The 26,899-nt window shown below is 43.0% G+C and overlaps 1 protein-coding gene across 3 annotated transcripts in view; it reads right to left on the reverse strand.

Annotated features, from left to right (window-relative positions):
- Window positions 1-26,899, reverse strand: part of UNC79 (unc-79 homolog, NALCN channel complex subunit) — a 145,572-nt gene that overhangs the window by 14,148 nt on the left and 104,525 nt on the right. For all 3 annotated transcript variants that reach the window (XM_054972102.1, XM_054972101.1, XM_054972103.1), the window contains 10 exons: window positions 25,772-25,912; window positions 24,228-24,266; window positions 22,452-22,564; window positions 22,274-22,359; window positions 20,903-21,076; window positions 19,652-19,720; window positions 18,503-18,613; window positions 11,909-12,013; window positions 5,483-5,560; window positions 1,266-1,355 (listed from right to left, as the gene is read on the reverse strand). In XM_054972102.1, the coding sequence (XP_054828077.1) occupies window positions 1,266-1,355; window positions 5,483-5,560; window positions 11,909-12,013; window positions 18,503-18,613; window positions 19,652-19,720; window positions 20,903-21,076; window positions 22,274-22,359; window positions 22,452-22,564; window positions 24,228-24,266; window positions 25,772-25,912 (1,006 nt within the window). The remainder of the gene's footprint in view (window positions 1-1,265; window positions 1,356-5,482; window positions 5,561-11,908; window positions 12,014-18,502; window positions 18,614-19,651; window positions 19,721-20,902; window positions 21,077-22,273; window positions 22,360-22,451; window positions 22,565-24,227; window positions 24,267-25,771; window positions 25,913-26,899) is intronic.

The following is a 26,899-nucleotide window of genomic DNA, read 5'->3' on the forward strand; positions in this document are numbered from 1 at the left end:
GCAGCAGTGCCGCGGAGGATCTTGGTTGCTGATTCGCTGTCATCTCTTGGCATGGGCCAATTAGATCATCAGCCTATGCCAGGCACTGTTAGCCAATCAGCAGCTGCAAACCAGCATGGAAGTAACCCAGCCACCCTCTGCCACTGTTGTCACCATGCAGCAGCTGCTGGTAAGGACCTCCTTGCCTTGGTTACCAGTTAGCACTACAGCCCACCTCTCTTCACTGGCTGCTGATTAGAAAATTATCTAGGGTAATCCTGGACTTCTTTGAAGTAGAGATGGGCATGAAATAATGGCAAGAACATTTCAGTAAAAGAAATAGACTGCACAATTATTTATAAGATTAGTAAAACAGACAATCAGATGTGTCTGCTATAGAATTAAGTAGAATACCTAATAACTTGGACCCTGCAGCTGTTTCAGCACTCGAAAAGGCACTGGGGGTGGGGAACAAGAGCACCTCAGCCCACCACACTGCAAGCCCCATCAGGATCAGGCCCTCACAGCATTTTAAAATCACTTTAACATGGCGGCAGCATCCATGGGTTGTATGTCTAACTTGGCCCCTAGTTTTAATAATGGACTGGAATAATGGTATTCTGCTATGCACAACTGTTACACTGGGTTGGATCCAACAAGGCTGGGATCAGCACACTCTGAAGTAGGGCAGGTGCCGGGTCCCAGAGATTCTGGTAGGACCCACTGCCACTGACCCCCCCGTCCACACACCTCTTGCAAGCACTCTGTTACCCACTCTCTCCACTGCACATGCTACCCAGTGCTGCCAAGGGGTGGCATGCAGGTGGTACACATTGGTGGTGCTCCTGGGGGCCAAAGCAGAAGTTCTCCTTGCTGCATGCACAGCCTAGCACCATTGGAGAAAGGATGGAACAATTCACAGGCAATAGGGGGAAGCAGGTGAGTGGACAGGAGGGGGTGCCTAGTGGTGAGCAGAAAGGGGGCCCTGAGTACTCTCTGCCTGGGGCCTCACAAAACTTGGGAGTCACACAGAAGATCCAATCACCTCTTTTATTGGCAAAAAAGTAAAGCATTTATTCATTATTGTTATATTTTTAAAATTCTGCACATCTTAAAATCTTGTTAATGGACTGTTATGTTTTGTGGGCTGGCACCTTGATGTCACTCTATAAGCTGTCTTGCATCTGAGCAGATAAAGTAGGATATAAATATGACAGACAGACAGACAACACATTTAATAGTCACAAACAACAGAAAGAGTTGATGTACCATGATATTATACTCACCTTTAATTTAGTCAAGGTGTGCATATCAGCAATAAAATCCAGCACTTCCCCAACATACTGCCTCATGCACTCCATCGCTGCTGTCCCACACTAAAACATGGAAAAAGAGTTGTTCCTCATAACAGTCACAACAGTCAAATTCCAAGCCCCTTCACATCTCATCCACTGAAAGCCTCTACTGGCCCAAAGACGATCATCCACAACTCTTTGGGACCAGGATCAGGCTCCAGCAGGAAGGTGGGCCACCCCTGTTCTCCACATCTGGTGGAGTTAAAAAGGTGCTCTTGACTGATGGAGACTGCAACAGAACATGGGGGAGAAGCTAGTCTTTTAATAATGTAGTGTCAATTGCTATACAATTGAGTAACACTAACAGACATGTTTACATTTCTCAGATGAATTACAGTGGGATAGTCCCACAGGCTGCAATACAACTGACTGTAAGTAGGGTATGGGGTTTTTTTGCCCTGTTATCCTGAGATGAACAACCACTGATTACTATAATTTTAAAGGAAGAAGAAATTAGGATGTTCCTGGCCAAATCTGCATCAAAATATTTAGTGTTGGCTCCTCATCCAACTTGAGGCAACCAACTCTTTATCCTGGTAACGAGTTACCCCTTTTTTGATAGGCTGGTCTGGATCCAAATAAAACAAATTGTGCTTTATTTGCTGAAACTTGGGGCGGAGAGGTGGCGACTACCCAAGCTTTAGCAGCTGACCCAAGTGTTCCTCATTTCTCTGTGTTAATATACAATTGCATGGACGTGAACTATAGAGCACGTCTCCTCCTGTCTTCTCCAGGGCTAGGCCTGTCAGCTCACTTGACAGGACAACAAGCAGTGGAAACAAGGCCGCAGAGAGCCCTGTCAGGATGTCCTCCGTATGGCAACGTGACTGGAAGGAGGGACTCCACACACTGTTTCTTTCAAAGCTGAGTGATGGAAGGATGAAAAGGGTATTGTGCACCATCCTTTTGAATAACAATGGTTGGATCTGAAGCCAGAGGCTTCTGGCCTTCTTTTGACTCTGCTTCTTCCACACTTCTAAATAGTTGCTTTGCAAGTGGGATAATCCCCCTACCATCATTGCTTCCAAAGCCACAAGGTTCAGGCACCTTAAAGTCTAATTTAAAAAAAAAATCTAGCAGAAGCTTTCTAAGTTCAGTTTGTAGCTTATGAAGAGGGCTCCAGATCACATAAGTTTATGTTTGTTAGGCGTTAAGGTGCCACAAGATTCCTGTTTGTTTTTTCTACAACAGAATTATCACCTTAAGGGCTACTGCTCTGAAATCTTGCCCACCAAAGGCAACAGATTATTTGTTGCACCCGCTTGATTTAAAGGACAAGTTCAACTGGAAAGCAGAACGAATTGTTATGATCAAATAGGCTTCAAATATCTGGGGGTTCTGTTGTCTTCACAGAAACCGCATACTAAATAATACAAAATTGTGCAGGGGTGGGGGGCGGTCTACTGAGGAATAATGCATCACCTGATTCTTAAGTGCCTAGGACTTATCCATAATGATTGATCTCTGGCCTCATTTTCTACATAGTTAGCCACCACTCTGTCCAACATTTATGACATGCACTGAGGAACGTGATAAACCAGTATTTTGCAAGGCATTTAGCTTCTCTCCTTAGGAGCTTCTTCCTTGCAGAGCTTTTATCTGAAGAAAGCTAGACATTACAGCCAATCAGAAGCAATTCCAGTTTGGTGTAGTGGTTAAGAGCATGGGACTCTAATCTGGAGAACCGGGTTTGATTCCCCACTCCTCCGCTTGAAGCCAGCTGGGTGACCTTGGCTCAGTCACAGCCCTTCCAGAGCTCTCTCAGCCCCACCCACCTCACAGGGTGGTTGTTGTGGGAATAATAACAACATACTTTGTAAAATCAAAAAGAGTCCAGTAGCACCTTTAAGACTAACCAATTTTATTGTAGCATAAGCTTTCGAGAATCAAGTTCTCTTCGTCAGATGCATGATACAGAGACTGGTCAAATACAGAAGAGGAGGGAAAGAAGGGGAGGAGAGAGAATAGGCAATTAGGGGGGGAAACCAAAACATTCCTTTGCTAGTATATGTAAACATCTCCTTTTGGTGTGTGGATCAGTTGGCTTCAAAGGAGTTTGCCCTGTTAGTTTGTAGCAGCCAAACAGCTAGACCATGCAATTCCAATGCAATATGAGCCTTCGATAACCACAGCTCAGTGGCACCTAGCGTGGGCTTTCGGGGACCACAGATCTCTTTGTCGGATACATCTGGCAAGGAGAGCTGTGGTTATCGAAGGCTCATACTGCATTGGAATTGGATGGTCTAGCTGTTTGGCTGCTACAAACTAACAGGGCAAACTCCTTTGAAGCCAACTGATCCACACACCAAAAGGAGATGTTTACATATACTAGCAAAGGAATGTTTTGGTTTCCCCCCCCTAATTGCCTCTTCTCTCTCCTCCCCTTCTTTCCCTCCTCTTCTGTATTTGACCAGTCTCTGTATCATGCATCTGATGAAGAGAACTTGATTCTCGAAAGCTTATGCTACAATAAAATTGGTTAGTCTTAAAGGTGCTACTGGACTCTTTTTAATTTTGCTACCACAGACTAACACGGCTAACTCCTCTGCATACTTTGTAAAAAGCTCGGAGGGGCCATTAAGTTGTCCTGAAGGGCAGTATATAAATAAAATGTTATTATTATCCTTTCTCTCCTTTCTGCAACATTCAGTAATGCAACATGTGTGACACGACATCATTGCATTGCAAGTTTCTCTGCCCCTCTCCCCGCAAACAGTAGCCAATGAACTGCAGCTGGAAGATACAATGACATCGCCTCATGCCTTTTGCATTAGTAAGAGTTACTGGGGAGAGGAGTTTTAAATCCCTGTTCACAAGTTGCAGCAAACACACATACAATCCATGGACAGTGTACACTTGATTTTTATTTTATACAAGTATAGAATAATTCTCAGTTTACATTCAATGCATGTACACACAATTTAACATGCAATTATCAACCCCACATTCATCTAGGTACTGGTCCCCATTTCATCTGTAAAGTGAACGTGCATTGGCTCTTTCTTACAAACAAGTGTACGCGCTTACCTGCAGGCTGTACTTGAGTTCACTGCAATATGTGAACAGGGATATATTTTTAGGTAGACATGTGGTGGTCGTAAAGTGCAGATCTGATTTCAGAGTGGATCATAATTACTTTTAGTTTACCTTACAAAGATTTCAGAATGTGACTGGAATGTGGGGAAAGGCTGCATTTAAAAGTTATTTTTCATGAGCAAATTAGTTTTTATGGAATGGGTGTGGTAAAAGCTGGGTGTGGTAAAAGCTGGAATAAATATTTATAAAATAGGCATTATTTTGAAAGAGTCTAGGGCTTGTACAGAATATCTGACACTACAGTCCTCAATGGTATTTTAACATTTGTTAAATTTTGTTAACTTTTATTAAAGCTGATAAGGGGTAACAGTACAATATATAACCTAAACACAATAAATCTAGAAGGAAGTAGCCTTGCTGCAGAGATTGTGGCCTGGCTGAGAGGAGGGCTGCATTCACTTTTTCAAAGAAGAAGCCACTATATTGTATAAGTAATAGGTCTCGAGAATGAGAGAACATAAGAGGAAAAGAACTCTACAAAAAACTAAATTCCAGTGGGACAGTCATCTTTTTCTGTTGCTGCAGAAACAAAGTACACCTTGTGGCATCTTAAATAGACTTACTATCAGATGCATGAAGTGGATTCTATTATTTAGGAAATTTGTGTCCCACCTCTCCAGACCTGTCCGAGGTAACTCCCAAATAAAATGATCAAACTAAACCAACCAAGATAACAAAACAAGTCAATACAAACAAATCACACCAATAAAAGCAAGTCAGTACAACAAACAGTGGGCTGGATTCTCACCTAGATTTTCCACAAATTCAGCAAGGGGAGTGGTTTTCAAACCCCCTCCCCCCATGGCAGCCCAAAACACACCCCAAAATGCTGCTACTGGGGGATGGGGGATCCACAAGAATAGCCTGAGGGGAATTGGAAGCCGTCTGCAGTAGGGAAGAATTGACTAACATCCCACCCACCCTCTTTGAGTAGCCATTACACTGGGTGAAGCCTTGGGGTTTGTAACCATTTAATTTCCATACTAAAATGGTAAAAATGGTTAAAACGGAAGAGCAAACTGGGGGGGGGGGGTGTTTGTTTTGATACTTACTCCAGACATGGATGCAATCATCTGTTTGTGCAAGATAGTTGATTCAGCTAGTTTTGTTCCAGCATCTGCACAAACAAACTAACAAGAAATAAAAGAGTAACTGGTTTTGTTGTGAGGTGGGGGTGGGGAGAGCTAGAATGCAATCATGATTTTATTAAATCAAGTCTCTTCTTGATTAGAAGGGTAGCAATTTTGCTGGACACAAAGGTTACCTTGCATTATAAACAAAAGCATTATTCACTGCTGACAATTAATAAGATTTTTGTTTTTTTCAAAAGCACTTTGTAATATAAAATCAAAGGAGTGTATTTACATTTCTGCAGCTCCCAGTTTAAAGTGCAATCAAAGCTCATGAAATAATATGCAATCCTGGTAACACTGGCCCAATCACAGCCCTTTCATTGAGAACCAGTGTGGTGTGATGAACAGAGCATATAAGTGCTGAGACTTGGGTTCAAATCCTCACTCATCCACGAAGCACAATGGGTGGCCAAAGGACCAGTCAGCTTAACCTACTTCACAGAGTAGTTGTGAAGGCAAAATGGAGGTGAGAACCATGCATGCTACCCTGAGCAACTTGAGGACAAAAGTGATCAACTTATTCCTAATGCAGCTTTTCACACAAGAGTAAAACAATTAGAGCCAAACTACATGTTACAATAGCCACAGTTCCAACCCATGGCTGCAAATGGCATTTTAGAGGAGAATTTAGAGGAGAACGTAATCATTTAAAAATTGCCATGGTTCAGCAGCATGATGCAATCTTGTCATCCCCGTGCATCTTTTCAAAAGTCTTCTTATTAATTTTTCTTTTTTTCTCATTGAGTACGAGTCTTACTTTATTGCACACTGATTATTTTTAGAAGCAATGGAGATTTAAAACCACAGACAATACAGTCTGCATTCCAAACTCATGCACCTCACTCCAACCAAAGGTATTTGTAACTGGAAGTGGAATCCAGATTGTGGATCTGACTGAACCCATAAGCCTCAGTTATTTTAGCTTCTTGAGAGAATCCAGACTTTATTTGATCTAGAACCCACTTATTTGTCTTTTTGGCAGTCCATGGTATCCATAAAACTCTCCTCCAGTAGCACAATTTGAGTGAATCAATCTTCTTCCTCTTAGAGTCGAACTAAATGCGACGAGTTACTAGAGTTCTACACGTGTCTTCTTAGCTCCGGGTTTGATGAGAAGTGTAGGAAGTGTAGGTCCTTGCAGTTTTAAGTTTAAGGTTTACAGAGCGGCAGGGAGAGAAGTGCAGGTGCGGGGCTCTTGATGGGTGCCCACCTTCCCCTCCACTGGGTGTGGGGGGGAGTTTCAGGGCCCCTCCCCCCCCTCCCCCCCACAGCAGACAGGGTGCCTGGCTGCTGCTAGCTGCTAGCGGGGCTTCAGGCGGGACCGGGCGAAGAGGTCAGCAGACAGGGCACCCGGAGCATCGCTGCATCTTCCCCCCTCACCTGGACCCCACCCGAAGCCACACGGCCCGGAGCTGCATAGCCCAGCATCACTCTGCCAGAAGGGTTGGGGGGAGATGCAGCAATACTCTGGGAGAGTGTGGGAAAGGAGCCCGGAGTGTCACTGCATATCCCCCCCACCGCTCACCCGGGCCCCACTTGAAGCCACGCGGCCCAGAGCTGCATAGCCCGGAGTCGCTCTGCCTTTCCCCCTGCTTGCTTGGAGCATCATTTCATCTTTCCCCCACCGCTTGCCCAGCCTCTGCACAGCAACGCCGGGCTATGCAGCTCTGGGCCGTGCAGCTTCAGGCAGGGGCTGGGCAAGTGAGGGGGGATAAGATGCAGTGATGCTCCGGGCACCCTGTCTTCTGACCTCTTTGCCTAGTCCTGCCCAAAGCCCTGCTAGCAGTTAGCAGCAGCCAGGCACCCTGTCTGCTGTGCGGGGAAGGGAAGGAAGAGAGGGGCCCTGAAACCCCCACACACACCCAGTGGAGGGGAAGGTGGGCATCCGTCAAGAGCCCCACACCTGCACTTCTCTCCCTGCCGCTCTGTAAACCTTAAACTTAAAGCTGCAAGGACCTACACTTCCTACACTTCCCATCAAACCTTGAGCTAAGCAAACACGTGTAGAACTCTAGTAACTCGTCACATTTAGTTCGGCTCTTAGATTTCTTCATTGTTCAACTTTCACATCCATACATAGCCACGAGGAATTATGAATTATCTTGTTTGTGGTTGCCTCAACACTTCCTTATCCTTAAGGATATTTTCCAGTTCCTTCAAGGCTTCCCTTCTAAGTCTCAGTCTTCTTCTGATTTTTTGGTTACAGTCTCCCTTTTGGTTGATAACTGAGCCAAGGAATAGAAAATCTTAATAATTTTAGTTTTTTCATTGTCAATCTTAAAATTGCATAATTCCTCAGGAGTCATTACTTCTGTCTTCTTGATATTTAGCTATTCTGCTTTTCATCTTACTAATCCTATTGACGTTACTCTCATTTTTCTTAGGCATTTCTGTCTCTACCAGAACTGATAACAATGAGTAATATGGAAATAATGTGGGTATCAAATGTGCATGTCAGGTATACCTTTGCTACACAGCCCACAATGGATCTCTCTTTAAAAGAAAATACTCAGCCCCCGTACTGCTATCTTTGTCATCTCTAGTGACTCCTTGGCCTGTATCACTAAATGTGTCACATAGATAGAGTTCAACATGGCCTTTCAATTGATAATAGTTGTTTCTTGACTTCCTTTGGATACAGAATTTAAGATAGCAGACAAAGGATTCCTGGGAAATCTTCCGTCTAAGCACCAATGAGACTTACATAGCTTCAGTTATCTTCTTTTATCTTGTGCTTTCTAACCATAATTGAGACTATTACTTACATACGAGTATCAAAACATTGCTGGGAAATGAAAATTATTTTTTTCTACATTCCCTCTTGATACATCCCTAAAATTCTCAGACGTTTGGGAACCACTGTTCCTAGACAGCTCTTGAAGATCTTTTAGCGGCTCGTCACGTCAAAGCTGTTTTAAGCCATTCCTCATTCCGGTAGTCTTGATCTGTGGACCCAGAAATATTACAAAGATCTCGTTTTGTCCTCTCCGCCTAATCATCTAAATGGAAAAGGTCAGTCTTGGGTAGAGGGGAGTAGTCCAAATTCTTCTCTTCTCCCTGAGAGGCTCTAACCCCACAGAAAGGTTCAGGTCACCTCCAAAGCACAGCAACACCCATAGTAATTCCCTGTACACTCTTGTTCTGTGTAGCGTTCCTGTTCTGGCATCCAGTCCCTTGACACATAAATTCCCTTCCTTTTAAAAACAACACTACTTTCCCCCTTTAATTAAGGGAGATTGAACTAAATTGTAATTGCAAACATCAACCCTTTTCTTAACCCAGGACCGGTTTTTCTTTCCTCTACTTTCACTGAAATACTGATATCATAATAGTTGTTTTAAAGGAAATTCTAAACCCCATGTAATTCAAAGCATCAACATTTACTTTCCGCTCTTCTGACAACTGCTTATTTTCTCTGACTAATGTGCCTCGGCTATGAAGAAACCACGACTCACAGAAACACATGCCTGAGTGCTGCGCTAGGCACATCAGAGGAAAAAGAAGCTGTCAATCATATGAAACAGTGCGTGACCCAAGGAGCAAGTCTGCAGAGCTCTGCATCACACCTTGGACCATCCTGGCTACTTCCATTTCAGCTCCTTGTCATTGCAAAGTGATTAAGTGCTACCGATTGCCAGTCCAGTCATTCTGTGTTGGAGAACAGCTCCTGCCAGGTTGCCATGCTTAAAAATGTGTTCCTTTAAGTGTGTGACATCTACTGTGTGGTTTCGTTCCCACCTTTGGTGCAGCTCAGGGTTCAATGCAGGTGTGGCAGAAGAATAAGACCAGAGCAGAGATTCTGCTCATTTGGAGGAGCTGCTATGTCAGAGGTTTCAAATTCTTATCTTTAGCTAAACTGTTTAATGTTAATTCATCTGTATGAAAGACCAGCATGTTGTGGAGGATTCTGGGCTATTTCCTTGGGTTCATGCTCAGTTCAGTCCCTGGCATGAGGGACAGACCTCTCTACTTGAAATCTTGGAGAGCCCTGCTAGCCAGAGCAGACAATACTGAGCTAGCTTGGACTAGTGGCCTGACTCCATCAAACACTGTTCCATCAATTCACAAGATACCTTTCAAGTAAGCTTCTGTGCCAGAGTTTCCTGGAATCCAGGGCCCACATGGCACTATTGCAAATGCATATACCAAAGTTTCTCAACTCTCACTGTTGGCATATATCTCATTCTAAACCTGACTTCCCTGCAGATTAAAAAAAAAAAAACCTGGAGAATGGGGCCAGGTACAGAGAAGAAGTATTTCTCTCCAGACCTGGAAGTACACCAAGTTTTGCAGAAAAATCTAAAAATCATATTACCCTACTAACAGGCATTCAGAGACCTGAATCTGGCTGGCCACTTGTGCAAGTCTTGTTGGATTTTAATTCTAACTTCTTGGGTGTTTGCTACCGCTCCCAATTTGGTATCATCAGCAAATTTAATGAGCAGCCCTTCCACTCCTTCATCCAGATCATTGATAAAAATATTGAAAAGTACCGGGCCCAAAACCGAGCCCTGCGGCACTCCACTGGACCGGCAGCAGAGGGTAGGACGCAAAGCAATGGGCTTAAATTACATGCACAAAGGTACCATCTGGATATTAGGAAAAACTTTTTCATGGTCAGAGTAGTTCAAAAGTGGAATCAGCTGCCTAGGGAGGTGGTGAGCTCCCCTTCACTGGCAGTTTTCAAGAAGAGGCTGGATGAATACTTGTCAGAGATGCTTTAGGCTGATCCTGCACTGGGCAGGGGGTTGGACTAGATGGTCTGTATGGCCCCTTCCAACTCTATGATTCTATGATTCTAAGCAGAAAACTGGACTAGATTAGCAAATAGTGTGATCCAGCAAGAGCAATCCTTATAATCTTATTTAATATTGTTCCCCAGTGGTGGGCAGCAGTGGGTATTGCCATGGAGACTGAAACTGCTCATGTGATCATCCGTGTCCTTTCAACTGCAGTCTTAGCTAGTTAGGAAAGAGAAGGTGGGGAAACCTGTTTGAATGCAGCCAATCTCTTTTTTAAAGGAATGTTTTTGCATGTCTCATTATTTGCTCCCTCACAATTGCTGCAATGGAAGAGTATGGCTTGGAGCCTAAGAAGAAGATCTTTTCTACTTCCTTTTTCATCAGTAGCCAACTGAGACCACCAAAAAGGTTTGTCCTTTCTCACAAGGCATATTACACAGAGTGAGTCAGTATAGTCAATTCAAAAAATTCAATAAACATGTAATAGGGTAAATACATATAAATTTGCAAAGATTTAAAAACTAGCAAGAATCTAATACAAAGCTGAAGAAATGCTAAAACAGAGCACTAGCCATTCTAAGACTGACATAATAAACACTATAAAACTCTCCAGTAGGATTATACTTACAGCAACAGACAGTACATAGTAGTAAAGTCTATAGTTCCTATCCCTTTACTTATGCATCTCTTCAAGACCTCTTCCTTGTGTCCAATATCTGGGTTATTATCAACACAAATTTCTTTTCTGGCCTTTCCTTAGTGATGTTGTTTTGCTAGCCATATTGTGTCAAGCTACAAAGAGAGGGCAATGGTTTGGCAAGCACCTTATATTCTTCTTCTCTCCTTTAGGCTGAAGACCTTGGGGTAGAGTGAGGCTATCTTTCCCAGTAAGCTGCACTCACAGATTATCTTGATCTGGCTAGGCTGCTGCCTTGCCAGTTCCTCCATGCATCCTAAAGGAATGCAGGTATTTCTCCCTCTTTCTTACAGAGACTGATAAGTGCAGGGACAGGCCTTCCAGCCCCAGATATACTCCTAGCTGTTATAGGTTCCAGTTAACTGAACCGTCCAGATAACAAAGTGCCAGATAACGTAGCTTTCTCTGTATTCTTGAACTGGATCCAAAGGACTGCAAACAGATCAGAGTTTCCCCCTCCCTGAAATGTGGTGCCTGGAAATTGGGGGTACCCTCAAAAATGGTGCAAAGTGCATCATGGGGGGGGTCTTGCAGTGGGAAGGGGAAATCTGCAAAAATTACACATACCCCATGCAAGAGGTATGGCCTTTCTACTAGGTGAAGCGGGATTTTGGCTCTATCCATTACTTTATTGTCACGGCTGTAATTTAATTTGTAAAATGGCTGTTCTCCATTGTAGTTGGAAATGTAAAAAAAAATGAGAGAGAGAGAAACAAATGTACAGGCAGAGCAGGTATTATGGGAGTACAAATCTAAATAAAATAAGCCTGAGTTTTAAATTTAAAACACCTTCTGGAAATGCTTGATTAGCTCAGAGGTCTTTTTGATACAGAAGAGTCAAGGCACTAAAACTAATTACTGTGAGATCTGAAAAAAAATCAAAAGAAAAAAGAATCTCCTTTGTACCTGCACCAAGAGCAGCAAGTTTGTATCAGGCAAAGGTGACTTTAACTTCAGAGCTTGCAATAACTCTAGGATGACACTGCGGGATAAATAGAACTTATCCCTTTCCTAAAACAAAGAAAAGAATAAGGTTAGTAGTGACTATGAGAAGCACTGCTGATAATGAACTCTGGAAAACAGAACAAAACCGGATTTGACTGAATATACTAACCCAAAAGATGTGGGGAGGGGACCCTGTGAGGTCTATGTTTACCTCAAAGAGCAAGTACATTCCCGTCCCCTCTGGGGAACCACATTCTGCAGCCGCCTGGCCTCCTCCTCTACATATGTTTACGCTTCTGCCCAATTTCTACAGCTCCTTTCCCCAGTGTGACAGGATATCTGTTCCACAAGGGAAGGGAATGAGTTCTACTGCAAAGGGCTGTGTCAATAACATCTGCTCCATTCTATTGACTATTTTGTTCTAAAGAACACACAAATTAACAAATAGGGAGGGACGTTCCCTCCAACACAAACACATGTACATTTATTGGCCAAGGAGATACACCAGAAATCCCTACAATTTATTGATCTGAGTTTTTCTTAAAGGAGAGGACATTCCTCTGATAACTGGCAATTTCCTGGTTTATCTGATCATTGAAGAATCATTAGGTAGATACATGCAATGTATGTAGACTGACTCTCTATCCTATCATAGCTAGGCAGAGAAAATCAATTAAGAAATGGAAAACTAATAGACATTTTTAAAGACGAAAGTGCAAAATTTTGTGCTAGTCACAGAACATCTAATGTTCTGCCATGCAGATCAATTGATAGGTTGTCATAAGGCATAAGTTTTGGATGTGATTCCATATTCTTCTGCACTTTCCTCGAAATGCATCAGGCGTGAACCACTTTTCTGCTCCCACAGCGCTGAAAGGGAACCCTTGTCCTCAATGAGTGCTACAACTGTGCACATTGTAAAATGGATGGGAGGCAAGTCAATGATAAAGAGATTAGAGTCCAGAGAAGAGGAACAGGAAGTTCAGGAGTCTTAAATATGTGATTAGACCAAAGATAGGAGGACCAGCGGCTGCAGTGTTTCCACTTAAGAGGAGATCGGCTTTTCCTTCTCATGTCTAGCCAAAAGTAAACACTTCTATTTGATTATTTATTTTGGCTTCTATACTGCCACTCTGCTCAGCCAGCAAAAGAGCATGTTGCTTGCATTGGATGAAGGTTCCTTGAGGAACATGCTGTCAGAAACCATCCTGGGCTAAACTCAAACCCCAGGAGCAGGCTCCGCATCCAGGGAGGGTCAGGGTGAGCCAGGGAGCACCTCATAAAAGCTCAGAAAACTTAGAGAACAGACCCGGAGTCCAGACCTGGAGTTCCAGACCCGGGGTCCCCAGATTCAAGGCCTAGGTTGAAGGGCCTGTCCTAAAGCCTCGACTCTAGGTGATGCTGCCAGACCCCATAGCAGCTAGATCCTTTTCTTGTCAGGCCAGACCTGGACCACTGGGATGGGTGAAGCCCAAGAACAGGTGGGGCTTCTTTAAGACATTTAAGTCCCTGGCTATGAACCAATCTTGGCAGTTCAATCAGTTTGCATGGCCAGGGTGCTTCTGCTCTTTCCATGAACGTGGGCCCAGCTAAACCCTGATTGCTACCTTGACCCTCAGTGCTGCTCTGGCGGCCAGACCCAGCCTCCAGCTGCTGTACAGATGCCTGCTCTTGAGGAGTCCAGAGCCGAACTCAGGACCCTGCTATTGATGTCAGAACACATGCAGCCATTAGTTGAGCAGAATGGAAGGATGAAATTATTCACATATTTTATGCTTAGTGTTTCCACCCAGTGGGGTCTACAAAGCAATACGTGGCAATAAACATCCCAAATACCTGAATAATGAAGCAGTACAATTACAGAACCATCAATATGGTATGCTAAAGATGTAGGAGGCCAAAGTGAAGGCAGTGCAGCATGAAAAGAATAAAAAAGTTTTGCTGATAAAATAGCGCGAATAAGCTCTGATCTAGATGCTAGATGCAATGCAAACGAGATAGGAGAAATGCTTAGTACACCATCTGGCCTATATTTAGACTGCTTTGAACCAATTACAATGACAGACCTTAACAGGATCCTAGCATCTATGAAAGCCACTACTTGTGCGCTTGATCCTTGCCCATCTTGGCTGTTAAAATCAAGTAAAGATCACATAAGTGAACCACTGAGATCTATTGTAAATCAGTCACTAACTCAGGGCATCTTCCCCCAGCTGCTCAAACAAGCAGTTATCTATCTGCTAATTAAAAAACTATCTCTAGACAAAACTGATGTGGCCAGTTATCGCCCAGTCTCTAATCTGCCCTTTCTGGGCAAAGTGATTGAGAGAGCAGTAGCTGACCAACTCCAGATCTTCTTGGAAAACTCTAGCGCTCTAGACCCTTTCCAGTCTGGATTCAGACCGGGGCATGGGACAGAGACGGCACTAGTAGCGTTAGTGGATGATCCGTCTAAATATAGACAAAGGCCATGCCTTCTTATTGCTCCACCTGGATCCGTCTGCAGCCTTTGACATGGTAGACCATGTCATCCTGTTGAGGCATTTAGAAACAGAAGTGAGCATCAAAGGATGTCCCTTGGACTGGTTTAAATCGTTTCTCATGGAACGGACTCAAAGGGTTGCTGTCGGAGATCAGCTATCTCCAGAATGGGAATTATCTTGTGGGGTCCTGCAGGGCACAATCTTATCTCTCATGTTATTCAACCTCTACGTAAAACCTTTAGGAGAACTCATTTGCAGCTATGGAATGGGATGTCATCAATATGCAGATGATACCCAACTCTATATCTTGCTATCCAGGTCCCTGCAGGATGCAGTAGAAAGCTTAGATCGCTGCCTGATAGCTGTAGTGAAATGGCTTAAAAATAACAAATTAAAATTGAACCCAGACAAGAAGTGATGCTTGTTGAGATCTTGAAAAACATTGTACTCCCCACCTTCGATGGAGTTCATTTGACCCTTGCAGACTCGGTGAAGAGCCTAGGGGTTATACTGGATCCAGCATTACTACTAAAAAAACAAGTTAAGGCAGCGGCAAAAAACGCTTACTACCATCTCACTCTAGCTTGGAAAATGGCTTCTTATCTTGACATAACCGACCTGTTTGGCATTTCCTCAGTGATCAATCCTTGCTGCTCAATATTTTAATTGTATTTTTGCATAAGTATTTTATTGTACTTCATGTGTATTTTAGCTAAGCTTTAATTGTTTAATGATGTGTTTTTGTTTGGTTTTAATGGGTTTTATGTCATGTTTTTATTATATATGTTTTTAATCTGTTAGCCACCTTGTTGGCCCTGATGAAGACAGAAATGCAGGCCACAAATTTGGTAAATAATAAGCCCTGACCTGGATAGCTCAGGTGAGCTTGATCTCATCAGATCTCAGAAATAAGCAGGGTCGGCCTTGGTTAGTAAGTGGATGGGAGACCTTCAATGAAGATTAGAGTTGCAGAGGCAAACCACCTCTGCTAGTCTCTTGCCATGAAAACCCCGCTAGTTGTTGCCATAAGTCAGCTCTAACTTGAGGGCCATCTCCACCACTAGATAAAACAAGAGATCCACTCTGGTATCATGGTTAAGAGTGGTGGGACTCAAATCTGAAGAACTGGGTTTGATTCCCCACTCCTTTGCTTGAAGCCAGCTGGGTGACCTTGGGTCAATCACAGCTCTTCCAGAGCTCTCTCAGCCCCCACCCACCTCACAGGGTGATTGTTGTAGGGATAATAATAACATGCTTTGTAAACCACTCTGAGTGGACATTTAGTTGTCCTGAAGGGCGGTATATAAATCAAATGTTATTATGATGATGATAAATAACAACCAAGCACAGGTCACAGCTTGCTGCCATGACCCCACCCCCCTCCCTACGGCTGTATATATTCGTCCTCATTGTATATTATACTATAGCAATCATTTATGACTAGATAGTCCTGTCTACACAGGAATTGTTGTTATAAGGCAACAACAGCACCACATCCAACATGGTGTGGATGTAACTTGACTTTTCTGAAATCGACCACTATGGAGCAAGCCCAGCCCCACAATATGAGGCCTAATGGACTTAATACCATGATTACATCATCTGAGGATGAGTCTGATTTGCTCCTAATGTAAGAACATGAGAACAGCCCTGCCTGGATCTGACCAGTGGTCTATCTAGTCCACATTCTGTTTCACACACCGGCCAACCAATTGGAGGGCCAACAGAAATGACATAGAGGCCAAAGCCTTCCCTTGATAAAAGCCAAGGCCTCCTAGCACTGTATTCAAAGGTCTACTGCCTCCGGATATGGAAGTTCCCTTTATTCACTATGGTTAATGGCCATTGATGGACCCATTTTCAGTGAATCTGCCAGATTCCCTTTTAAAGCCATCTACATTCTGCTCACGCCAGTGTCAGCATCATGAAATGTCCAGTTCAATACTGTACAGCAGTTGCTTCGTCTGTACCCCGAGTGATCACTCAAACTCTGAGCTGGGGAATTCGACTTGAGCAGTTTCAGCAGATAAGAAATCCACAGCGCACCAGTGTACAACAGCAACAGAAAATGAAGGAAAGCATGATATCGAGGTCATAATGGCACAGAAAGGGGAGGGAAAGCTGTTCTCAGCTGAGAACAATGCAGACATTGAAAAATCACATTAGAGCCTTGAGGGGGGAAAAACAAACAAACTCAGATATTTAAAAAAAGATCAGATTGACATGGGGACCCTTGCCATGCGGAGACGTGAAAAGCAGGAGATATTCCAGCCCCCCACCCCCACCCCCGGGGGACTGGATAAAAATAGTTGGCTGCTTCTATTTTTAAAAACGTTGACCTCTAAATGGTGTGATGTCAAGGAGGCTGTGAGGATCAGGCAAGACAGAGAAGCAGCACTCAGCAATCGAGTGGCATCTCTACCATGATAATCTGCAGCAAACATAAAAATCCAGAGAGAAAAGGCCCAGAGGACAAGAGCAGCCCAACTGATGTTTTTCAACTGGCACACGTGAACCAGCAGGTTATTGCTACCAGGGAAGGCATCAAATGTATATAAATCTTTTTCACATGATCCTAAAAAGGGGTGGGGTGTGGAGGAAGAACTGAAATCTTTACCAGCGACAGCAGATGTGGTGTAGTGGCTGAGTAGTCGCTCCGGTTTGAACTCTGCCTCAGCCCTAAACTCCTCCCAAGTGGCCTTGGACAGTCTTTCATTCCCTTAGGCCCCTTGTGTACAAAATGGAGATAATAATACTGGCCTGCCTTATAGACCTGTTGTAAGGATTGCTGCAATAATCAATGAAAGCATTCTAAGCACTTCAAACATGCTCTGAAAAGACTAAGGGCCAAACGACATGAGATGCCGGAGTACTCTGCACCCTAAATGACTGTACAGCTGTCAGAGGCGGAACTTGCCAAAGGGATCCTGCTTTGCTCTCTAGACTCATTCTGAAACTGTGTTCCAGATGTGTTATTTGGCTCTAAACTGCAATAGATATGAACAAGGATGGCAGCATTGAGGGAATGAGGGTTAGCTCCTTCAGCCCTAATGGAAAATGCCTCCTTTGCCAGCCTCCTTCAGCCTTGGTGGAGAAAAAAGGACAATAAACATGGGTGCCGATCTTCTACCAGCCACTGAAGCTTAAAATAGCCTAAGTGTAAATGCCATTTTCGATCAATATCCACCCCATTTTGGGACCAAACAACACTTCTGGAGTTCCAGTGATTAAATTTCAGCACGACATGTTTGGTGTAGTGGCTAAGAGCATGGGACTCTAATCTGGAGAGCCAGGTTTGATTCCCCACTCCTCCGCTTGAGGCCAGCTGGGTGACCTTGGGCTAGTCACAGTTCTCTGGAGCTCTCTCAGCCCCGCCCACCTCACAGGGTGTTTTGTTGTGGGGATAATAATGACATACTTTGCAAACTGCTCTGAGTGGGCATTAAGGTGTCCTGAAGTGCGGTATAGAAATCGAATGTTATTATGTAGCATTATCATTATTAATGTAATTACTACTGTTATGATCTGCATCCTACTGAACAGAATAGCAAATCTACATGAACCAGAAGTGAGACAGCCTCCACCGATCTATGACATGTGCCACTTGAATAACAGGACTTAAAATCTGTACAGTATACAGTAATTGAAACAGGATGGTATATGTTATGCTTTTGTATCATTTTTATCACCCCACCCCAGGTATTTTACCCCAAGAACTTGCCATCTGTCACCATGTTGTGCTTCTGCTATTATTGCCACTGCTTAAACATGTATTAGCTAGGCTACAGGTATCTGTGGTATATTTTTGCATTTCGTTATTGAATTTTCTCCAGCTCCCACAACAAAGAGGTAAAACATAATATCTGCAAAAACCCTTCTAGGGCTCCTATCAAAGTCTGGTGCAGGCAAGCTTCATTCTGCAAAATTTCAACATCAGAATACCATAGCATCTCTCTTTTCTTTTTAAAAGCACATATTGCAACGGTTGTCTTAATTTCAGCCTGGCTTGTGGGAATTAATATGGAGTGCCCCTATTTACAGATGGAATAAACCAGCTCCGCAAGTTAGTTACCTTTGTGAAAGCTCTATGACACAAGCCACACAGTTCTACCAAGTAGGCCAGGGTGAAGACGGCATTTTGAATGACAAAACTAAGCAGTTTTGAAAACGGCTCCAACAGACTCTGCAATTGAATCAAGATTGAGGAAACTTTAGTGTGTTGCATCCTTCACAGCAAAGATGGCCTGGACTGTGAAATCTCTTATTAAAACCAAACATCCCCCCATCCTTTCCCCCAGATGAGAGCAGGTTGCAGCTGTCCAAACCAATCCAGCCTAACAGCTGAACTGACACTTAGGGCTTTCCCAGCCAGCACCTTAACTGAACTCCTGGGATGCTGAAACATTCCCCCCCCCAGGCAAATTCCCAGGGGAAAAGACAGAATGTGGCCCTGTAGTTTCCAAAGCTCATCTCAGTGAATGAGCACAGGCCAGAACAATGAGCAACATTTTATTCTTTTTTTATCCGAAGTGTAAAAATAACTCTTCCACTCCTCGAAATTAGAGCTGAATCTTTGGATTCCTATGACCAGTTCAGGCATACATATTTATCCTTTGATGATTACAGCAGCATCGAGGGATGGCTTGCATGAGCACATGGGCCATGTTACACAGGTCAACCACTGCAGACAAAACTTTCAGTATCACTTCACACACAACGTTTTTCAAAGGAATTGGGTTCATATGGTCAGCTGCAAGTCTCCAGAAGATGCCTGATATGAACCTTAGTTATTAGTTACTAAATACATTATTACTTAGTTATTAAACTAAGTTATTACTTAGTTATTACTTAGTTATTAAATATATTAGGAACAAAGCATTAAAATATATCCTTCTCTAGCCAGTGTTTGCTACAAAAACCTTTAGCCCTTAACAAGCTCAAAAGCATTTCTGACCTCAGCAGGGATAAACCCATAAATGGTAGAATCTGTCTCTAGGTAAGTCTACTGAAGCTTTTTTTTTAAAAAAAGAAATCCCATTCTTAGGAAGATATAAATTCCCACTTCCATGATGAATATAACCCCTCCCACAGACTAATGCATTATAGACTCCGAGACTTGTATCTCCCTTGAAAAGTTCCCTCCGCCACAGTATCCTCTCTGCAGAGGGGTAAAGAAAACCTGAGAATTAGGAGAGGCTTTAAAATATATTTTGGCGCTTACCCTGGCAGCACTGCTGGTGGGTATCTTCAGCAAGCAGATCATTATCCTTAAACTAGAATCTAAAGAACACTGAAGATAAATAGAGAGGATACAAAAAGAGGTTAGGATCTTTCTTTAATGAGAGCACCAGTGTGGCTCAATCCCCATTTGACTATGGAGCTCAAAGAGAGTGAGAGTAAGAGAAACATGTATGTATGTATGTAAAACATTTCTGTACCACCTCTCCACCCAATTCAGGGTCCTCCAGGCAGAGAACATTGTGTTGTTGGACATTGCAGAATCTAAAAATTTCCAGCAAAATTAGATTAGGACAGTGGTTCTCAAATTGTGGGTGAGATCCAAACGTGGGTCACATCTCTTTTGCAGATAGTTCATCTGATGAAGAGAACTTTGACTCTCAAAACCTTGTACCCTGAAAACCTTGTTGGTCTTTAAAGGTGCCACTAAACTAGAATCTTGCAACTCTTTTGCAGGTGAGTAGTGAGGTGGAGGAACCAGGTAAGCTGGGAGAGGAGGCTCTGGGCAGCTTGATGGCAACAGCTGAAACGGCCATGAAATGCAGCCTATTGCTCAGCTATATGTTTATAAATAATGTGTGATGAATAAATTATACACTTGTTTATTGTCCGAATTTGATTCAGGAAAGCCAAATTTTGCCAAATTGGCAAAAATCCGTCTTTCTCTCTGAATTCTGAACCCAAATTGCACACCAATATCTGCTTCAAAGACTTGAGAACCACTTTACGATGACCAAAATTGGCATCAACAATCAGTAAGCAGCCCTTGCTCCCTACTCACTAAAAGAACAGCATGCCTTTGAGTTACAACTGACTTACAGCACCCCCATTCATGGGGTGTTCCAGGCAAGAGATAAGTAAAGGTGATTTGTCATTGCCTTCTTTAATGTAGCAACCATTGTCTTCCTTAGAAGTCTTCCATCCACCTACTGACCATAGTCGACCCAGCTTAGCTTCCAAATTCTGACAAGCTTGGGCTAAACTGAGTTATTCGGACTTTAAAATTCCTGCAAAGAACCTTTCCCCAATTAATTCTTCCCTACTATAGAAACCAATACCATCATAATAATACCATCAAAAAATGTAAGGAGACCCTGCCATAATTTAGAAACAAGTTGATTTAGGGTGCCTTCTTAGCCACCAGTTCATTCCCAAATCATAATTCAAAGCCCACAAACTGCAAGTAGGACACCCAGATTAGAAAACATCCCCACTTAGATTGCACAGGCTGTACCTTAAGTGGTAAAACACAAGGCAGTTTTGTAAAGAAAGTCTGGAACTGGTTGCTGATTGTGGTCCACAGGTTGCTTGGGGAATCCATGGGTAAAGCTTCCATAAAGGTAGCAATGTTTTCCAAGCAGCGTAGCATTGCTCCCCCTGCTGGTAAATTCTTTTTGGTGTTTAAACCCTAAGAAAATGAAGAAATTCAATGGAAGATTTAAGAGTGAAGAGCATTTGTCACTTAGCAAACAGCACAGATGATGCAAAACTAGGATCTCACATCATCCCACAAATAAATACTAAATTTTACCCTCATCTGACAACTAATTCAATGTATTTGGGGCATCACTGGGAGGAATGGGGGGATCTGGAGCTCTAATTTTAAAGATTACCGTCTCGATGAAATCAGTGAGAAGCAGGCCACCCAAAACTACTAGCACTGCATTTAATTTTCATAAATTCTTCATTTTCATGTCAGCCGAGCGAATGGCTTTCTCAACAATTTAGAATTTTTGTTGAATCTCTTTTTAAAAAAATAAGTGTTTTAAAAGCTTGAAGAAAAAAAGGACTTCAAAAGCTTCCATCAAGGGAAACTTCGAAACTTTGACTGAAAGATCTGCACCATTGCCATCCAGTCCCAGAGGAACTGGAAGCTCCTCAGCCTTGAGAAGAAGGATACACACTGCTATCCTCCTGGAGCTCATTCTCTTGAAAAGGCAGACAGGTGTTTTGTTTTGGTGTGTTATGGCAAGGGTCCCCAGTGTCATGCCCTTGGGCACAATGGCACCTGCTGATACCTTTCCTGGTGCCCACTCAATGTTTATAGAAAGTGGGCAGAACCAGGTGGAGCTTCTGCCCAGCAGGTCTTCTGATGGGCCATTAGAGATTTACTTGGCTGTGCAATTTTTAAAAATGTTGCTTTGGCAGCTGCTCCCCTCGCCAAGGAACTTCACTGTATGACTGAAGGTAAGCCATGGCAGCCATTTTATAGCAAACATTTTCAACAGCGTAGAAAATTGAAAAACAAAGAGGATGTTCACCATCCCTTAATGGTTTGAGTGGTTTGGCTTAGCCCTAGGGCCAAACCAAATGAGACCGAGAGAGTTTTGTATCCAAAGCACAAAGCATTTTTAAAAACTCAAATGATCAGGTGCCCGGGGTCCTTTAGATCAGGAAAACAGCATTTGTGGGGGCAGGGGGAGGTTTAACACATGCATCAACCTCCTACTGTCTAAACTGCCCTCCCCAACACTGGGAGCTCCAGACATAGAACTCCCAGTGTCTCATCTGGTTTGGCCCCTACTAAGATCAAAGCAAAAGCAGGAAAATATTAAACAGGATGAGAAAATACACAATTCAAAAGTTAAACAGATAATAAGCAAACCTCTAATAGCTGGCTCAGTGCAGCTATGGAGCTCAGCTCATTGAAATCCATGAGAGACGTGGCCAGAGTCCGTAAAAAACTCCCATCTGCAAAATGACAATATAGTTTTTTTTCAATGCTTTTTCTGCAGGGAGGTGGTGGAGGGTGGCTGAATCAAATCTTAAGCATTGCCTATTACCTTTGATGTTGCTCTGAAACAGCTGGGGAAATATCCCATTGGGAGCCAGCTGATGGAAAACACAGCGGAGAAACTGCTTAGCCACACCAGCAGCATTCCCAGGGATCATCATGCTGCAAAGAAGAAAAAGGTGAAATGAGAGAGAAACAAATATCCTGCAATGGAATAACCAAAAATGATCAATTTCTTTTTATTCAGACAGAATTCCATGATGAATGGGTTACGGCGTAAAAGAAGTTAATTCATAGAATCACAAAAGGACAGCCTCACTTTGCATATTCTCAAAGAAAGGTACTTTGAGCACAAATGTTTTAGAGTTGATGTAGTGGTTTTAGAAGAAGGAAAAACACATACAAGTCTGTGGGTTGCAGTGGATTGGGAGTCTTGTAGAGACTTTTCTGAATGATTGGTTCAGAGTACAACATAATCAACACCTTGGTTTAAATGTCATGACAAACCCTGGTTTGCTATTCACGAACAAGCCAGGGTGTGTGTCTGTGTGTGGATGTGAACAAGCCTTTGGGCTTGCATGGTTCCTCCTCCTCCTCACCTCATGTTATTGGGATATAATTAGTTAAGTTTTTAATTTAATTACTGTTTGTTGTTACATTTGTACCAGCAAAGTATGGTTTCCACCTTCCCTAAAAACAGGATTTCAGACTGGAAACAAGTCACAGTTTGGGTTCCTGGTTTTCATGGCAGGCACAAATCATAGTTTCTCTATTTGGCTGTAATGCCCAACAATAGTTTGCTACAAACCTAGAAATAACTAATACCTTGCTGCATGTCAGTCGGAGAAGGAAGGATCATGCAAGAAATCTGTAAATCCTTTAAGTTCTGGTCATGAAGCGACAACCATGGTTTGCCATTTCCTCTGAAACAAACTATAGTTGTTGTTCATTTATTGCCCAATGACCTCTTACTGCCTTTATTGCAATGGGCTGGATCTTTTGAATAGACAAATTACCACTCTTCTCTCTTCCACCAGATGGGATTCTACTGGCATAAGAAGTTCTGCAGGTAGACAATGTGATTTCACCTGATTGCCCTTCCTCACTGAATTCCCCCCATGCCAAGTGGTGGTGGGGGGGAGCACAGAGGGCTGCAGTGGGGGAGAGGAGATCCATTGTTCATTGGATCCAACCCAATTTTTTCCATGAAACTAGATTGCATACTGAGCTCTAAGACATCTAGTGGCTGGGGAATATTCAAGATTTCCCCAGGAATTCTCTGAAAAACCTCAAAAGAACAGAATCAATGATGAAATAAGCTAGGGTAGGGGGTTGTGCCCATCCATCATTACTTGAATAATCTAGTGATGAGACGTCAATGAATGTATCTAAATGGATGAAGGGGTCTTCTCACATATGGGGGTATAGAAACAACAACAACAATAAAAATAACTCTGTGGTCTGAGATTTTTGGTTTTATCTCAGTGTTTGCATTGCAGGATATCAAGTGGCATAAAGCCATTGTGAGAACAGGCCTTGAGTTCAATATATGGTTGTCAAGACCTTCTCGTGACATCAATGAGTTCCTATTTCTTTCCTAAACTCTCCTAAGTGTGAATAGCGAGCCACAGAAAAACGCCCAAGATGAGATTTGGTTTTACGGTATGGATAATCCACATGGATTTATGTGTCCTTTATTTCCTTTATTTTTAATTCAAAATTTTAAAATGAACATATAATCCCATAGGAAAGAAATCATAAGTGGGAGTTTGGTTTATACAACAGATATTTTTAAAGCAACAACTTTGTTTTGATTGCACTGTACCTTTCTGCTTGATTAGAAAAATTGGTGCTTGAAGCCAACCTAGTGGGGGGGGGGGAAACAAAACAAAAGCCTGTCAAATAAAAGCCTCTATTTTTACTAAAATGCAACTGTTGAAATGATTGATGCAATCAAATTAAGTAGAGTCCCAGTGAAAATGACAGTCAGAACGGTAATCACATCCAATACAGAAATTCTTCCTCTCCTTAACTAAACCATCTTTTCAATAATGAATTGTCAGTCTTGCAAAAACTCTTAGAAATTCTGTTTACTGTCCTGTATTGTGATAATGGAAATCTGAAGGCACTAATTTAGATCTGTATCTCAAGTAAAACCACATGCCTATTAAGGCTGCCCTAAATCCCATGGCATTCTCTGGCCATGCACCAACCACCCTTTTTGTGCCCTGAAAGCTGATCTTCTGGAGCTTCTGGCTTCTCATGGACTCTACTGGTGCTGAATTTATGGATGTTGGGTTATTCAGAAGCAGACTGTGCTTCCCAATTCATTCAACTGGCCAAGGGCACAAATAACTGTGTAAGCCTGGGGGGAAAAATCAGTGTTCGTTGAAGGCATTTGTGGTTGCCAGTCTGTCTATCCTGTCTGAGCTAAAGCTACCAGGGGAACAGTTTTGGTGAAACAATGCTGAAGCATCTTGCAGCAAAGGCATTAATCAGGGTCGAACTATCATGCACTGGTGGGCAATGTACAACCAGATGGTCACAGAAGGCCAAACAATGCATTACGGCAATCATGGAAATGTTCCTGGAAATGGAGGCCCTCCCCATATTGCCATTTCCCTTCTCTCATCATAGCAAAGCTGTTGCTCAACTGTGGTGTGATGTCATCACATCACATGTTTTCCATCTCCTGCTACTCAGTGACTGATAGCATTTGGAGAAGGGGGACATAACTTACAACATGGCAACGGCATCTCACGAGCATGTTACTGGAGACAGGAGAGAATGTAACAAGGGAGGTCACTTTCAGTGGCCACACCTTGTCTTCTGCTAATCAGTTTGGCCCAGATCAGGGCTTTTTTTCAGCTGGAATGCAGTGGAAAGGAGTTCTGGAACCTCATGAAAATGATCACATGGCTGGTGGCCCCGCCCCCTGATCTCCAGACAGAGGGAAGTTTATTTAAACTTAATCTAAACTTCCCTCTGTCTGGAGATCAGGGGGCGGGGCCACCAGCCATGTGATCATTTTCTCCGAGGGCAACCCACTGAGTTCCACCACCTCTTTTCCCAGAAAAAAGCCCTTGCCCAGATCATTCTTCTTCCTATGCTGTGGAGTTGAGGCTAAAGAGAAGGGCAGTCATTTCATTGCCTGTGTGATGTTTATAGTGGCCCCTATACAGAATTCTCCACCATCAAGCCCTAGGCAGTCTCAAGTCCCTCCATCCTGCATCATATCAGCCCATTTAAGCGACAGCAGCAACTGTTACTGCAACCCAGGCACTCACTCTGAATGGCAACCCATTTCTCCACAGTATTGAATTCTAGGACCCAACAGGCAGAGGAAAGATGGAAGGAAGGGACTGTTACCTCCCTACTGACTGCATAATATCCAGCAACAACGGAGCAGCCAGATCTGGGCTGAGATGAATAAATGTGGAGAGAACCACTATGGCTAGACCTAAAGTTTCTTCATCGTATTCTTCCAGGATGGCTCCACAATCATGACACCTGAAAGAAAAAAAATGAAAAACAGATCTTGGCATTCAAAATGGTGTCACATAATTCCTCACGCAACTTCAGTTACAAGGAACAGAATAAACCCTGGTCTTGAAATAAGTAAAGAACAGACTGCCGAGAAAGCAGTCAAGTTTCAGCTTCCTTCAGTGAAAAATATCCTTCTGATTCCCACAGGTTGCCTCGGATGCTCCAACAATGTCAAGAGACAACTTGGGAAGTGGTGCCAAGGCTCTTTAATGCCTGATCTTAAGGGACATGTCAGATGCAGAAGAGATGAGGCAGAATATTGCCAGGCCATATAAAGAGACAAACAACCCTGAGAAACCAGCACACTGTGGCCCAATGGGAAAGCTGGGCTAATTTGATCAACCACTGGCTAATGTCTCCAACAGATTGTGATATTTGAACTTAATGGGATTGTACAGGCAATTTTCCTCTCCCCTCTCCATAACAGCAGGAGAAAATGCCAGCAAGGTCATGAAAGTCAATCTCATTTAGCCCACTTCACTACCTGCTGCCAAAGCTTTTAGAAAACAACCAGACCAATGGGCTGAAATAAATTAATCACACAGGATATTTGTCATTTACCTTCCCCAAATAAAGCAAAGTGCTCATTCTTCCAGCTCCATCAAAGAATTATGCAAGATCTCACCCATCAGGGGTAAGTGTATTATATATGCTTTGGGAGTCTTCCCAATGGTTAGAGCCCAAGGCCAGATGCCAGAGAATTCAAGTTTCTTACTGCTTCCTGAACTGACAAGTGCTTGTAATCTAATTTCATTGCCATTTCTCTGTAAAGCTGGAATCGAAATATGTAAACACAGCATCTCCAAGAAGCATAGTTCTAAAAATGTTATAGATCGGGTAACTTGGGGTGAAGGATAGTTTGAGGTTGCTCTTAAACATGTATCACTTAACCTGTGGGGCTGCTAGAGAAGTATATTCATTTGTTTGGTGAAATGAACGATCCTCTTTCAA

The sequence above is a fragment of the Eublepharis macularius genome, chromosome 2, assembly GCF_028583425.1.
Source record: "Eublepharis macularius isolate TG4126 chromosome 2, MPM_Emac_v1.0, whole genome shotgun sequence".
Classification (NCBI taxonomy): domain Eukaryota; kingdom Metazoa; phylum Chordata; class Lepidosauria; order Squamata; family Eublepharidae; genus Eublepharis; species Eublepharis macularius.